The sequence below is a fragment of the Bufo bufo genome, chromosome 1 (genome assembly GCF_905171765.1).
Source record: "Bufo bufo chromosome 1, aBufBuf1.1, whole genome shotgun sequence".
Lineage (NCBI taxonomy): Eukaryota > Metazoa > Chordata > Amphibia > Anura > Bufonidae > Bufo > Bufo bufo.
In genome coordinates, this window is record NC_053389.1 from 780,833,445 (window position 1) to 780,846,954 (window position 13,510).

Sequence of the window (13,510 nt, forward strand, 5' to 3'; positions counted from 1 at the left end):
TCACTTTTTTAAAAAGTCATAGACACGCAGTTTGCGACTTTTAAACTCCAAGGAGATGATAACTCTCCCTTATAATTTGTAAAGGGAACCTATCACGTTAAAAATCCAATCCAATCTGGCAGCATGTTCACTGAAATCCTTGCTCTTTCTATGCTTAGGAGTCCAGTGGGTGGTTCTATGAGTGATTGACAGCTCTCTCTGTAGGCATCTTCTTAAAGTAGTTCCATCTTAAAGGGGATGTTTGATGAAGTCATGAGGTCATATTGCAATATCCGATTGGGTTAGGGTTGGGTGTTAAATCTGAATTTTGTAATCCCCCACCCAATCTCTAGAATAAAGTGTTAGCAGCACTAGTGAAACGCTGCGCCACTTGGTGAACATCCTATTATCACCATTGGCCAATAGTGCATCCTTTGGAAGGAAGCCTAGAAGAACAGACAGGAGACAAAGTGGCACTGTGTTCCTAGTGCTGCCATTCTCGTAATCAGTGGTGGTCACAAAGGTAGACCCCCACCAAGCAGACATTGATACAATTTGCCATGAGAATACCCCTTACATATGGCATACGCAAAATATATGTTTAACTCAAGTCATATAAATAATACCACAGTATACATGTAATTTCTGTTCTAATTTCAGGCACTGAAACCCATCATCAGGAGTTAATATGGAAGATGTGAGGAGAGTGTTGGACGTCCTCTTATTAGAGAACTTTTTGTATGTAGTTTGTATATTTTTATGTTGTTTTTAATACATTGATTTCTTCAATGAGTTCCATAGTCCTGAGTGCACTGAAAAACAAACCAGAAACATGGATGAATGTACTACAGAGACCGCTAAGAGACTTACAAAGAAGGGCACCCCAGAGTGCTCCCATCCTTCTCCTCAATGGTTTGTGTGGACCCCCAAAGGGCACCACAGCTTTAACAAAGAAGCAAGGACACCAGGCTCTAGTCATATCTTTTTTTTTAAATGATATGATGGGGCAAATATGTGCCCGTCTGCAGAAGCAGAACTAGAAACGCCCCAAAAGGCCCCAAATGTGTAACAGGGCCTACACCTACTATGTCCTTTTTATGATACTGATGTCTTTTTGTTTGGCAGAGGGTACTTTGGGTCCTTTAGGCACCAGGGCTCAAGTACTTCTGTGGCACCCTCTATATCTACACTCCTGCATTTGCTGCTGCATTTACCACTGGTTTCTGACCCTTTTAGGACTGTAAATACATTGCTCAGATTTTTAGATCATGGCCGAGATGAAATAATGAATTCCAAAATATAAGTTGAATGAGAGGTTGCCTTGTGTCTGTGTTTGCTTATGTAACTTCAGCTCAATAGTTGACTTGTTTTACATAATTATGGTTGTCCCATCTTCAGAACTTCTTTCCCTATGGCCTCTTAGGGCATTTGTACTCGATGGAGCCCCTCTATATGCCAAAGCAGAGAGCCGCTAACAAGCCTGTCATAGTACATCCCCTTGTAGATGCCGCTGTATTTGATTGATAAAACCAATGTTGATGTCATTCATTACATTGTCTTTAAAGGGGATGTCCACTCTCGGTTAAAAAAAAAAAATTCACCTTTTGTCCTCTGTCAGACCAGTATACTGCACAAATTTATGGATTACTATAGTAGACCATGCTGTTCCATAGAAACCTGCACAATACCATGGGCATGTCCCACTGTACGTCTACTCAATGGTGGATGTTGCAACCTTCCACCAAAGTTATAGGAGTAGAACTTTTCCCTACGTCAGACAGAGGCTAAAAATTTGATGTGAACATTGTCTAAGCTGATCACAAGATGCTCTACTACTAGGATCTCCCAATGATGAAATATGGGGAACCTAGCAGCAAATCTTCATTTTCCCTGCAGCACCTCCGTAGGAGAAATGAAGCATTACACAGTGACCATTAATATTATTGGGCTACATTTGTAATTCCAGGTCCTCCAGAGGAAGAGGCAGTCTTTATAGTTGCTGTCCACTCTTTATTTTGAATACCATAGAAATAATTGGGACTCCTATTGCACATAGAAACGTAGACAAAAAAGGCAAGTGTGTACTAGGCCATCACTGGCTCAATGTTTTTTTTCTCCCAAGTTTATCTTATATATCCACTACAAACTCTTCACAGAGAAGATCACTACTCTGACAACTGGTGCCTGTACTTATTCCGTATGTACAGTGTGTACATAGGTTAATTTAATTGTTAAGCCGGGGTTTTGTTGCTGATTGTTATTGTGATTTGGGCATTTGTAACATTTATAAATCTCATTGTCATATTTTCCAGCACAAAACTGTGGGTTGGAAGGCTGCTTTAATAATATTTTTGTACATTGTTCCCCTCATACTTTATAAGTAGAGTGGAAAGTTCTATAAAAATGGAAATGATTTATTTTACCTTATTTGTTACTGTATTTTTTTTTTATTATTATTAAAATGCAATAAAAAGAATATACCATAACGGGACTCATGTGGTGTTTTTTGGGGGCTGGTGGTTCCCTTAGGTCACTGCTGATGATAGAGCTATAGAGTTATATGTTTTCGAATATATGATCACTTATTATACTATGTTATGTGAATTGTAGGTAACTTCTGACTGAATCATAGGGTTAATCTCAGGCCCTTGACTACTGTCTCCAGGAAGGAGTGAGCTCTGACACCTAGGCTTGGCTCTTTCCGGTGGAGTGAGTCAGTCTTAGGTAGATATTGGCAGTGTGAGCAGCCTACAGAAACTTTATTCCTATGGCATACACAGTCATCATTTAGGGACCCAGGGAAGACTTCATAGAACCCATGAGACTGAGAGTAAAAAAAGAACAACCGAGTACAGCAGCCAAAGGGAAGGTGTGTAGAAGCAGTCTCTGGAGTTAGTGCACTTTTATGGCTCCTGGAATTCACAGCCCCGTAGCTGGGCAAAGAGGCTTCTGGCTCCCAGTCATACCAGTGTGACAGACTGTTTTTCTGTCTCCACCCTGCAGTGAGAATTGTAGACATAGATTTTTATGTGAAATTGCACCCCTTGGCTGCATTGGAATGTAGTAAAGTGTTATACTAGCAAGTGCATCTTAAAAGGAACCTAGAGATAAACCCCCTTCTTTCAACCCATAACCTATTCGAACAGTTTAAGAATTTTGCTGCCATCTTAAAACCATGGCACCCCACCTTCCAAGGGACAGGGTGTGCCCTCTGGCAATAGGTGCATCTCCTCTTCATTGTGCATGACCCAAGGGAGAGCTGGAGCAGGACAGCCACCACCATGAATAACACTATGATCCTCACACTATTACCACTTGTGTTCTCTTGCCTCATGCCTCCTATTCGATCCGCTGCACATGTACCTTGGATGCTGGACACCAAGAAGCTGGCTCGGTTTGGCCAGTGTATGAAGATACACTGTTTCAGAGCTGCAGTCTCCTCCCCCTTGTACGTCCAACCCACGTGTGGATGATTTCTGTGGCTGCTCTACTTGTAAGTCTCACCCTTGCCCCACGTTGGGCGCCATCTGTTTTGGACGCACACAAGCTGTGCTATTTTATTGACTGTCTGCTCCAAATTACTAGCTGTTAGTTTATCGTGCACGGAAGAACCGCACTGACACCAAGTAAGTATCAAAGCAGAACTCATTTATTTTAGGAAGTTAAGCAGTTTATATATCATCAGAGAGGGTGTTCCTCTACTGAGGCTCATGCCATTGTTTCATTGGCTAAAGTACAAATAGAAGAAAAGAGATAACACTCTCAACAAACTTTGGTATGTAAACTATGTAAACATCTAGATGCCCAGGTGCCAGTTTCTTGCAGGGGTTTGAAGGCATCTGTTTCTCTTCTTATATTCCTCCAAGTTGATGAGGATACAGCCTGATGGAACCAGGGAGGGAGGCCAATAGCCATGTCGATGAGGCTTGACCTTCGTGCCACGTTTGTAGCTATTTCTCCTCGGGACATGAATTTGGCCAGTTGGGGCACTCAGAACAGTCATTGCAGAGGACATGCCACTCTCTATATGGAACTATGATCACCCGAAAGTGACCTTACTTATCGGTGCTCCTAGCTCTAATATGAGAGACCGGAGGCTTCAGGAATTGACTCCCTGCCATAAGCTACCATGCCTAGGCATTGCTTTCAGAGTTACACCAGCCACTTGTCTTGTGGACATCTCCTACTAGGTCAGCAGCAATCACAGAATTATCTTCTGACCACCCTTGACTACATATGTCCAAAAGTACACTACCCATCTGTCACGAGGGTATCAAGAGCCACGTCTGACTCCGTTATACCCGCGGTCAGGAGGTCGCAGCGGGTGGCTGCGCGCTCTATATCTAAAGATCACGTTGTTTCTTAGTGATTGTTTTCTGTGTTAGCCTTGCTATCCTTTTTGTCTCAATCAGGGATCCGTAGCTTCTCCTCCTCAGCTGTTTCTTGTCTGCCACTCCCAACCTCCTTATATTCTCCCCTCACACTTCTCTAGTTGCCAGTTATAGAGCTTCCTGCCTGGACATCTATACTGACCCACTGGAGTTGTGAATCCTGGTTGTCGTTCCAGAGAGCTACCCTCCGGATCCCTGTTGGGCTTCTTGTTGTCTCCTGTTGTCGCCCACCTGGGATTATATGTTGAGTTTGTATTGTCTGTCCTTCCCTTGGTGTTTTCCTTTAGAGCTAGTGGTGCGGACTAGTGTTCCCACCGCCCTGTTCACTATCTAGGGCTCAGCTTAGGGAAAGCCAGGGCTTTAGGCACGTGATCGGCGTACGGGTGAGGAACCCGTCTAGGGACGTCAGGGCAGCCAGGTGCCAGCCGCTAGGTGAGTCAGGGGTCACCACCTTCCCTCTCACTTGGGCAGGGCCTTCCTTGTTCCCTCCCTCTGTGTCACGTATGTGATAGTCACGCCGACCGTGATATTATAACTGGCCATTACTTTTTGAGAAAAAAAAAAAAAAAAGGCCTGTCTTTGGAGGTGGCAGGATTGAAGGCGTCTGTCCTCCAACAACAGCAGCAAATGCAGCAGACCGCACCCCCAGCGGTTGCTATGGGTAACCAGGTTGTTACAGAACCCAAGGTTGTTCTTCCTGACAGATTTTCTGGGGGAAGGGACAAATTTGCGACGTTCCGTGAGGCCTGCAAATTATACTTTAAGTTGCGCCCTTACTCCTCAGGTAATGAAGAACAGCGGGTAGGGATTGTCGTTTCCCTGCTTCAGGGGGACCCACAATCCTGGGCGTTCTCGTTACCCCCTGGTTCCCAGGCTCTCCGGTCAGTGGAGGGATTTTTTGGGGCTTTGGGTCTCATATATGATGACCCTGACAGAGTCGCCCTGGCTGAGTCGAAGTTACGGAGACTCCTACAGGGAGATCGGTCAGCAGAGGAATATTGCTCAGAGTTCCGTAGGTGGGCTACGGATACTCAGTGGAACGACCCGGCTCTCAGGAGTCAGTTCTGCTCTGGGTTATCTGAAAGGGTTAAGGATGCACTGGCGCTGTATGAGACCCCCCTTTCCCTTGATGCTGTTATGTCCCTCTCTATCAGAATAGATAGGCGTCTTAGGGAGAGATCGAAAATTCCTGAGCAATTGGTTACCTCTCCCAAGCAACAATTAGTCTGTACTGACTTAGATGAGCCTATGCAGCTAGGCGGAACTTCTCGTCAGGTCCGTCCTCCGGAGGTTCGCCGTAGGGGGGGGGCTTGTTTTTTCTGTGGGGGGAAGGGTCATTTCATTAATGTCTGTCCCTCCTTTCTCAAAAACAAAAGACCGTCGGAAAACTACTAACCCCAGGCTGTGCGGAGGATGTCAGCCGGGGGGTATACGTTTCCTCCATACGAACATCTCAATTTGTGTTACCAGCGGTTATTGTTTTTGGTGTTAAGACGGAGTCTATTTCTTTTTTTCTAGACAGTGGAGCAGGGGTAAATTTGATAGATGCCCATTTTGCCCGCAATATGGGTTTGTCTCTCTGTACGCTGCAGAGACCTATTCCCGTATTTGCTATAGATTCGGCTCCTCTGTCTCAGAGAAACCTCACCCACATTGTTCATAATTTACACCTTCGGGTAGGGGACCACCATAATGAGTGTCTTTCATGTTACGTTCTGGAGGGCCTTCCCTCTCCTGTGGTATTGGGTCTTCCCTGCTTGGTAGCGCACAATCCAGTGGTGGATTGGCAGGCCAGGGAGATATTGGAGTGGAGTGAGCATTGCAGAGAGAATTGCTTAAATAACAATTGCTTAATCGCCTCCATAGCTTCCCTACCTACATTTATTTTGGACTTTGAGGACGTTTTTTCTGAAAAGGGTTGTCAGAAGCTACCACCTCATCGTCCTTATGATTGCCCGGTTAACCTGATTCCCGGTGCAAAATTACCCAAGTCCAGGTTGTATAATCTTTCGGGTCCCGAGAGACAAGCCATGAAAGATTATATCTCCGAGAGTCTGGCTAAGGGACACATCAGACCCTCTTCTTCACCCGTGGCTGCAGGGTTTTTCTTTGTTAAAAAGAAAGATGGGGGCCTGCGTCCTTGCCTAGATTTCCGTGAGCTAAACCAGATAACCATCCGAGACCCATACCCTCTTGCTCTCATTCCTGACCTTTTTAATCAGATTGCGGGTGCTAGGTGGTTCTCCAAACTTGATCTTAGGGGGGCCTACAATCTGATTCGTATCAGGGAAGGGGATGAGTGGAAGACAGCGTTTAACACCCCTGAGGGGCATTATGAAAATCTAGTTATGCGTTTCGGTCTGACCAATGCCCCCGCTGTCTTCCAACATTTTGTTAATGATATTTTTAGTCATCTCATCGGCAGGTTTGTAGTCATATACCTAGATGATATCTTAATTTATTTGGATGATCTGAAAACACATGAGGTGCATGTCAGGCAAGTACTGCAGGTCCTACGGACGAATAAATTATATGCGAAAATTGAAAAATGTGTCTTCGCCGTTCAGGAAATACAGTTCCTGGGATATCTATTATCTGCTTCAGGTTTCCGTATGGATCCTGGGAAGGTCCAGGCAATTTTAGATTGGGATCTTCCTGAGAACCTTAAAGCCCTACAACGGTTTTTGGGTTTCGCAAATTTCTATAGAAAGTTCATTAAAAATTATTCAGTGATCGTTAAACCCCTTACCGACATGACTAGGAAGGGGACTGATTTTTCCAAATGGTCTGACGCCGCTAAAAATGCATTTTCCTCTCTAAAAGAGAGGTTTACCTCGGCACCTGTTCTAATTCAACCTGATGTCTCCCAGCCTTTTATTGTTGAGGTAGATGCGTCAGAGGTGGGAGTGGGGGCTGTATTGTCTCAGGGTCCGTCTCCTGGCAAATGGCGCCCTTGCGCTTTCTTTTCCAAAAAATTATCTTCTGCAGAGAAGAACTATGATGTTGGAAATAGGGAACTGTTGGCGATTAAACTGGCGCTTGAAGAGTGGCGTCACTTCTTAGAGGGAGCAATCCACCCCGTCACGGTGATTACGGATCACAAAAACCTTCTGTACCTAGAATCGGCTAAGCGTCTCACCCCTAGAAAAGCTAGGTGGTCGCTATTCTTTACCACATTTAACTTTGTAATCACCTATCGTCCTGGGGCAAAAAATACCAAGGCAGACGCGTTATCTCGTAGTTTCCCTGGAGGGGGTAATGTTAGTGATCCGGTACCTATTTTACAAAGAGGAGTGGTTGTCTCTGCTGTACACTCTGTTCTAGAGGGAAAGGTGTTAGAGGCCCAGGGGGACGCCCCGGCCTCTTGCCCCTCAGAGAAATTGTTTGCACCGTTAAACCTGCGTCTTGAATTATTAAAAGAACATCATAATTCGGCACTTGCTGGGCACCCGGGTAGTAAAGCAACCTTGGAGCTATTATCTCGTCGTTTTTGGTGGCCAAGGTTGCGTCAGGATGTAATGGATTTCGTGTCTACTTGCTCTACTTGTGCACGCGCGAAAGTCTCTCATACACGTCCAGCAGGGTCTTTATTGCCACTTTTTATCCCCAATAGGCCATGGACACATCTGTCAATGGATTTCATCACTGACTTACCGTTGTCTGCGGGTAAAACAGTTATTTTGGTAGTAGTAGACAGGTTTAGCAAAATGGTACACTTTATTGCGCTACCCGCACTTCCTAATGCTAAAACTCTTGCTCAGGTGTTTATCAGTGAAATCGTGAAGCTTCACGGGGTCCCTTCCGATGTGGTGTTTTGGAAAGCTTTTTGTTCCCGTTTGGGGGTACATTTGTCCTTTTCCTCAGCTTTCCATCCTCAGTCGAATGGACAGACTGAGCGTACCAACCAAAACCTAGAAACATATTTAAGGTGTTTTGTGTCTGAAAACCAAGAGTTGTGGTCATCATATTTACCGTTAGCTGAGTTTGCCATAAATAATCATTATCAGGAGTCCACTGGCAAGTCACCATTCCTTGGTGCATACGGTTTTCATCCCCAATTTTGTACTTTCAAAGAGGGGGGGTCTTCTGGGGTTCCCGAAGAGGAAAGGTTTTCTTCATCTCTTTCATCGGTATGGCAGAAGGTGCAAGTTAACTTGAAAAAGATGAGTGGTAAATATAAATGCATGGCCGATAAGAAACGGTCGCCAGGTCCGGACCTAGGGGTGAATGACTATGTGTGGTTGTCTACTAGGAATATTAAGTTGAAGGTTCCCTCTTGGAAACTGGGCCCTAGGTTCATTGGTCCTTATAAAATAGTAGCCGTCATTAACCCTGTGGCTTTTCGCCTGGAGCTACCTCAGACTTTTAAGATCCATAACGTCTTCCACAAATCGTTACTCAAGAAGTATGTTCCACCTCTAGAACCATCACCGCTGCCACCTCCTCCTGTTATTGTGGATGGTAATCTGGAGTTTCAAATAGCCAGAATTGTTGATTCTCGTCGGGTCCGCCGCTCTCTTCAGTATCTGGTGCATTGGAGGGGTTACGGTCCCGAGGAAAGAATGTGGGTTCCAGCGTCAGAGGTAAACGCCAACAGGTTAATTCAGACTTTCCATGCCTCTCATCCGGAGAGACCTGGTCCTGAGTGTCCGGAGGCCCCTCGTGAAAGGGGGGGTACTGTCACGAGGGTATCAAGAGCCACGTCTGACTCCGTTATACCCGGGGTCAGGAGGTCGCAGCGGGTGGCTGCGCGCTCTATATCTAAAGATCACGTTGTTTCTTAGTGATTGTTTTCTGTGTTTGCCTTGCTATCCTTTTTGTCTCAATCAGGGATCCGTAGCTTCTCCTCCTCAGCTGTTTCTTGTCTGCCACTCCCAACCTCCTTATATTCTCCCCTCACACTTCTCTAGTTGCCAGTTATAGAGCTTCCTGCCTGGACATCTATACTGACCCACTGGAGTTGTGAATCCTGGTTGTCGTTCCAGAGAGCTACCCTCCGGATCCCTGTTGGGCTTCTTGTTGTCTCCTGTTGTCGCCCACCTGGGATTATATGTTGAGTTTGTATTGTCTGTCCTTCCCTTGGTGTTTTCCTTTAGAGCTAGTGGTGCGGACTAGTGTTCCCACCGCCCTGTTCACTATCTAGGGCTCAGCTTAGGGAAAGCCAGGGCTTCAGGCACGTGATCGGCGTACGGGTGAGGAACCCGTCTAGGGACGTCAGGGCAGCCAGGTGCCAGCCGCTAGGTGAGTCAGGGGTCACCACCTTCCCTCTCACTTGGGCAGGGCCTTCCTTGTTCCCTCCCTCTGTGTCACGTATGTGATAGTCACGCCGACCGTGATACCATCATTTTGTACTTCTAGAGTAGGGTTCCTAACCACGAGGTGGTCCAGGCAAATCGAATCCAAGTCTTTTTGGTATCAGAATACCATCTTTTTAAGAGCCCCGCTTACATATGCATACTTTAACAACTGCAATATTGGCACTTCACTTGACCTAGAAAATACAACTCAACTCTGTCACAAAGATTACTTGGCATCAGTCTCACCGTGCAGGAGGAGGGTTCATTTCAGCTGATGGACGTCCTGATTCTAACGATTTGAATCGACCCCTTTACTCCCTGATGGACTCTTATGGCACATAGCGAACATTCAAACCATTTAAACCCTTGAAGTGACAGAGCTGTAATCAACCTCTTTACCAAAGAATCTCTACACGGAGGGCTACATCATTCACACTGCACCTGCTGAACTGCTACAAACAGGTACCGCCGAATCTGACTTCATCAGCCACGTGGGACGCCACCGTGTGCTATAGTCAGACGGTATTTTGCAAGAGTCAGTGTGTATTTCGTTTTGCCATACAGGGAATATCGACTGAATATTATATAACCGATAGAATAACTACAAGTTTATATCGAATTTCAGTCTGGACATTCATTCGAAAATTTATTTTCCTATTTATTTGAATATTTATCTTCTCACAGTCGAAAATTTCAGTCTGGACATTCATTCGAAAATTTTCTTATTTATTAGAATATTTATCTTCACACAGTCGAAAATTTATTCTTATAGTGTCGAATAATCCAATATCGATTCTCTTGTTTTTTCCAATTAGGACATATCCCTTTTATTCAAGTTGCATATATTATCCTTTTGTATACCACCGCTATTCAAGTAATTATGCTTTTTATCTGAACAATTTGAACAATTTTAACATTATTCTTAATGTGTATTTTCATTGTATATTTTGTTTTATTGTTATTCTGTTTTTAGATCTATATATTGGTGTAATAAATCTAATAATTTTTGAATAATCTTTGTGTGGTCCATTGGGAGAGTGCTCAGCCTCTCTGTATACAGGAGGGTTCATTTCTAACATCGCTTCACATACAATTTCTCTACAGGCCTTCCACTAGGCTTCCAGGAGGCCAGTCCTCACTGCATTCTTCTACTGACTACTGGGTGGATATGTTTGTCAGACTACAGAAACTCAGCCCTTGGGTCCCACACATTAGTGCCTCAAAAGCATTATGGAATTCTACCAATATTAATGTTTGTACTAGAAAAGACTATAATAAAGTAATAAAAGTGGGCCTCTTGGGATCGCAGAATCGCACAGGAACCCGCGCATGAATGGTGATGCCATTAAGACCATTCGCAGGGAGTAGGAAGAGGCCTGTGCCCTGCATTGCAGGTGGTGGTGGGGAACAGGAGGGAGATGAGTGGGCTTTTTTGGGCTTTTTTATACTAACATTTTTGGAACTACTGGGAGTGCAAAGGAAGGGGGGCGTTGACTATTAGATATACCTGGCATCAAAGAGGGGGGTATTATACGCTGGTTCTTGGGGTAGCACTAAGGGAGGGCAAAACTTTAAAGATGACACATTCCCTTTGTATTTTAAACAAAAGCAATCTTTTTATTTTTATCTTATACATTAAAAAAAAAAAAAAGCAAGACTTTGGGCACCCTGCATGATTGGTACCTAGTAGCACCCCCTTTGGCAAGTATCACAGCTTGTAAACACTTTTTTGTAGCCAGCCAAGAGTCATTAAGTTCTTGTTTGAGGTATTTTCATCCATTCTTCCTTACAAAAGTCTTTTAGTTCTGTGAGATTCCTGGGCCGTCTTGCATCCACTGCTATTTTGAGGTCTATCCACCAGATTAATAATCAATAATGTCCAGATCAGTGGACTGTGAGGGCCATGGTAAAACCTTCAGCTTGACCTTTTGAGGTAGTCTATTGTGGATTTTGAGTTGTGTTTAGGATCATAATCCAATTGTGGAAGCCATCCTCTTTTTAACTTTAGCATTTTGTACAGTTGGTGTTATGTTTGGTTCCATAATTTTCTGGAATTTCATTGAATCCATTCTTCCCTCTACCCGTAAAATGTTCCCCATGCTATTGGCTGCAGCACAACTACAAAGCATAATTGATTCACCCCCATTCTTAAAGGTTGGAGAGGTACTCTTTTCATGAAATTCTGTGCCCTTTTCACTTCAAACATACCTTTACTCATTGTGGCCAAAGAGTTCTATTTTAGCCTCATCGGTCCACAGGTCTTGTTTCCAAAATGCATCAGGCTTGTTTAGATGTTCTTTTGACAACTTCTAAGACTGAATTTTATCCTGAGGATGAAGGAGAGGTTTCCTTCTGAAAACTCTTCCATGAGGGCCATATTTGTGCAGTAGAACAAAGTACGACAACTCCAGAGTCTGCCAAATCTTCCTGAAGGTCTTTTGTAGTCAAGCAGGTGTTCTGATTTGCCTTTTTAGCAATCCTAAAAGGCAGCTCTCACTGAATATTTTCATGGTCTTCCAGACCTTCTCTTGACCTTCATTGTTCCTGATAACTGTCATTTCTTATTTACATTTCAAACTGAGGAAATGACAACCTGAAAACGCCTTGCTATCTTCTTATAGCCTTTTCCTGCTTTGTGGGCCTCAACCGTTTTCAGGCAGCTTCTTAGAAGAACCCATGGCTGCTGTTTTTTGGGACAAAATTAGAGGCATCTGGGTATTTATAAAGCTTTGAAATTTGCATTACATGGCCTTTCCTAACAATGATTGTGAACAAGCCTTACCCCTAACAGGCTATATAAGGTCTGAGACCTCGGTCAAAGTTATCTGAGAGCTCAAATCTCTTTGGGTTCCCATACTTTTGCAAGGTACTCCTTTCCTTTTTTTCACTCTAAAATTGTTAATAATCAAAATAATACACTGATGTTGCTTACAAATGTGTTTCATCTTTAACTTTATGCCTTTTGGAGATCATTTCATCTACAATCAAAATTTTCATGCCACTGTATACTGGTACTAGAGCGGGTATGGAGGAGCAGTATATACTGGAACTACAAGGGGTTGGGGGCATTATATACATACAGGTACTACAGAGGGGGGATGGAGGAGCATTATAAATGGCACTACAGGGGGAACATTATATACTGGCACTACAGGGGGGAATTATATACTGGCACTACAGGGGGAGCATTATGCACTGGCACTGCAGGGGGTATGGAGGAGCATTATATACTGGCACTATAGAGGGGGGACGGAGGAGCATTATATATTGGCAATACAGGGAGAGCATTATATACTAGCACTACAGGGGGCATTATTTTTATACTAGCACTACAGGGGGACATTATACATACTGGCACTAAAGGGAGGCATTATATACACTGGCACTTCTGAGGGCATTATATATACTGGCACTATAGAGGGGAGATGGAGTGCACTACATACTGGACCTACAGGGGGAACATTATATATAGGCACTACAGGGGAGGGGGGCTATATACACTCACCTAAAGAATTATTAGGAACTCCATACTAATACGGTGTTGGACCCCCTTTTGCCTTCAGAACTGCCTTAATTCTACGTGGCATTGATTCAACAAGGTGCTGATAGCATTCTTTAGAAATGTTGGCCCATATTGATAGGATAGCATCTTGCAGTTGATGGAGATTTGAGGGATGCACATCCAGGGCACGAAGCTCCCGTTCCACCACATCCCAAAGATGCTCTATTGGGTTGAGATCTGGTGACTGTGGGGGCCATTTTAGTACAGTGAACTCATTGTCATGTTCAAGAAACCAATTTGAAATGATTCGAGCTTTGTGACATGGTGCATTATCCTGCTGG

General features: G+C 44.2%; 1 protein-coding gene across 1 annotated transcript in view; it reads left to right on the forward strand.

The window, feature by feature from the left end:
* LOC120986353 (zinc metalloproteinase-disintegrin-like crotastatin) overlaps positions 1–2,019 on the forward strand; it is a 42,397-nt gene extending 40,378 nt beyond the window's left edge. Inside the window, exon 25 of the mRNA XM_040414876.1 lies at positions 640–2,019. Within this exon, the coding sequence (XP_040270810.1) occupies positions 640–666 (27 nt within the window). The 3' untranslated portion in view covers positions 667–2,019. The remainder of the gene's footprint in view (positions 1–639) is intronic.
* Positions 2,020–13,510: the final 11,491 nt, after the last annotated feature.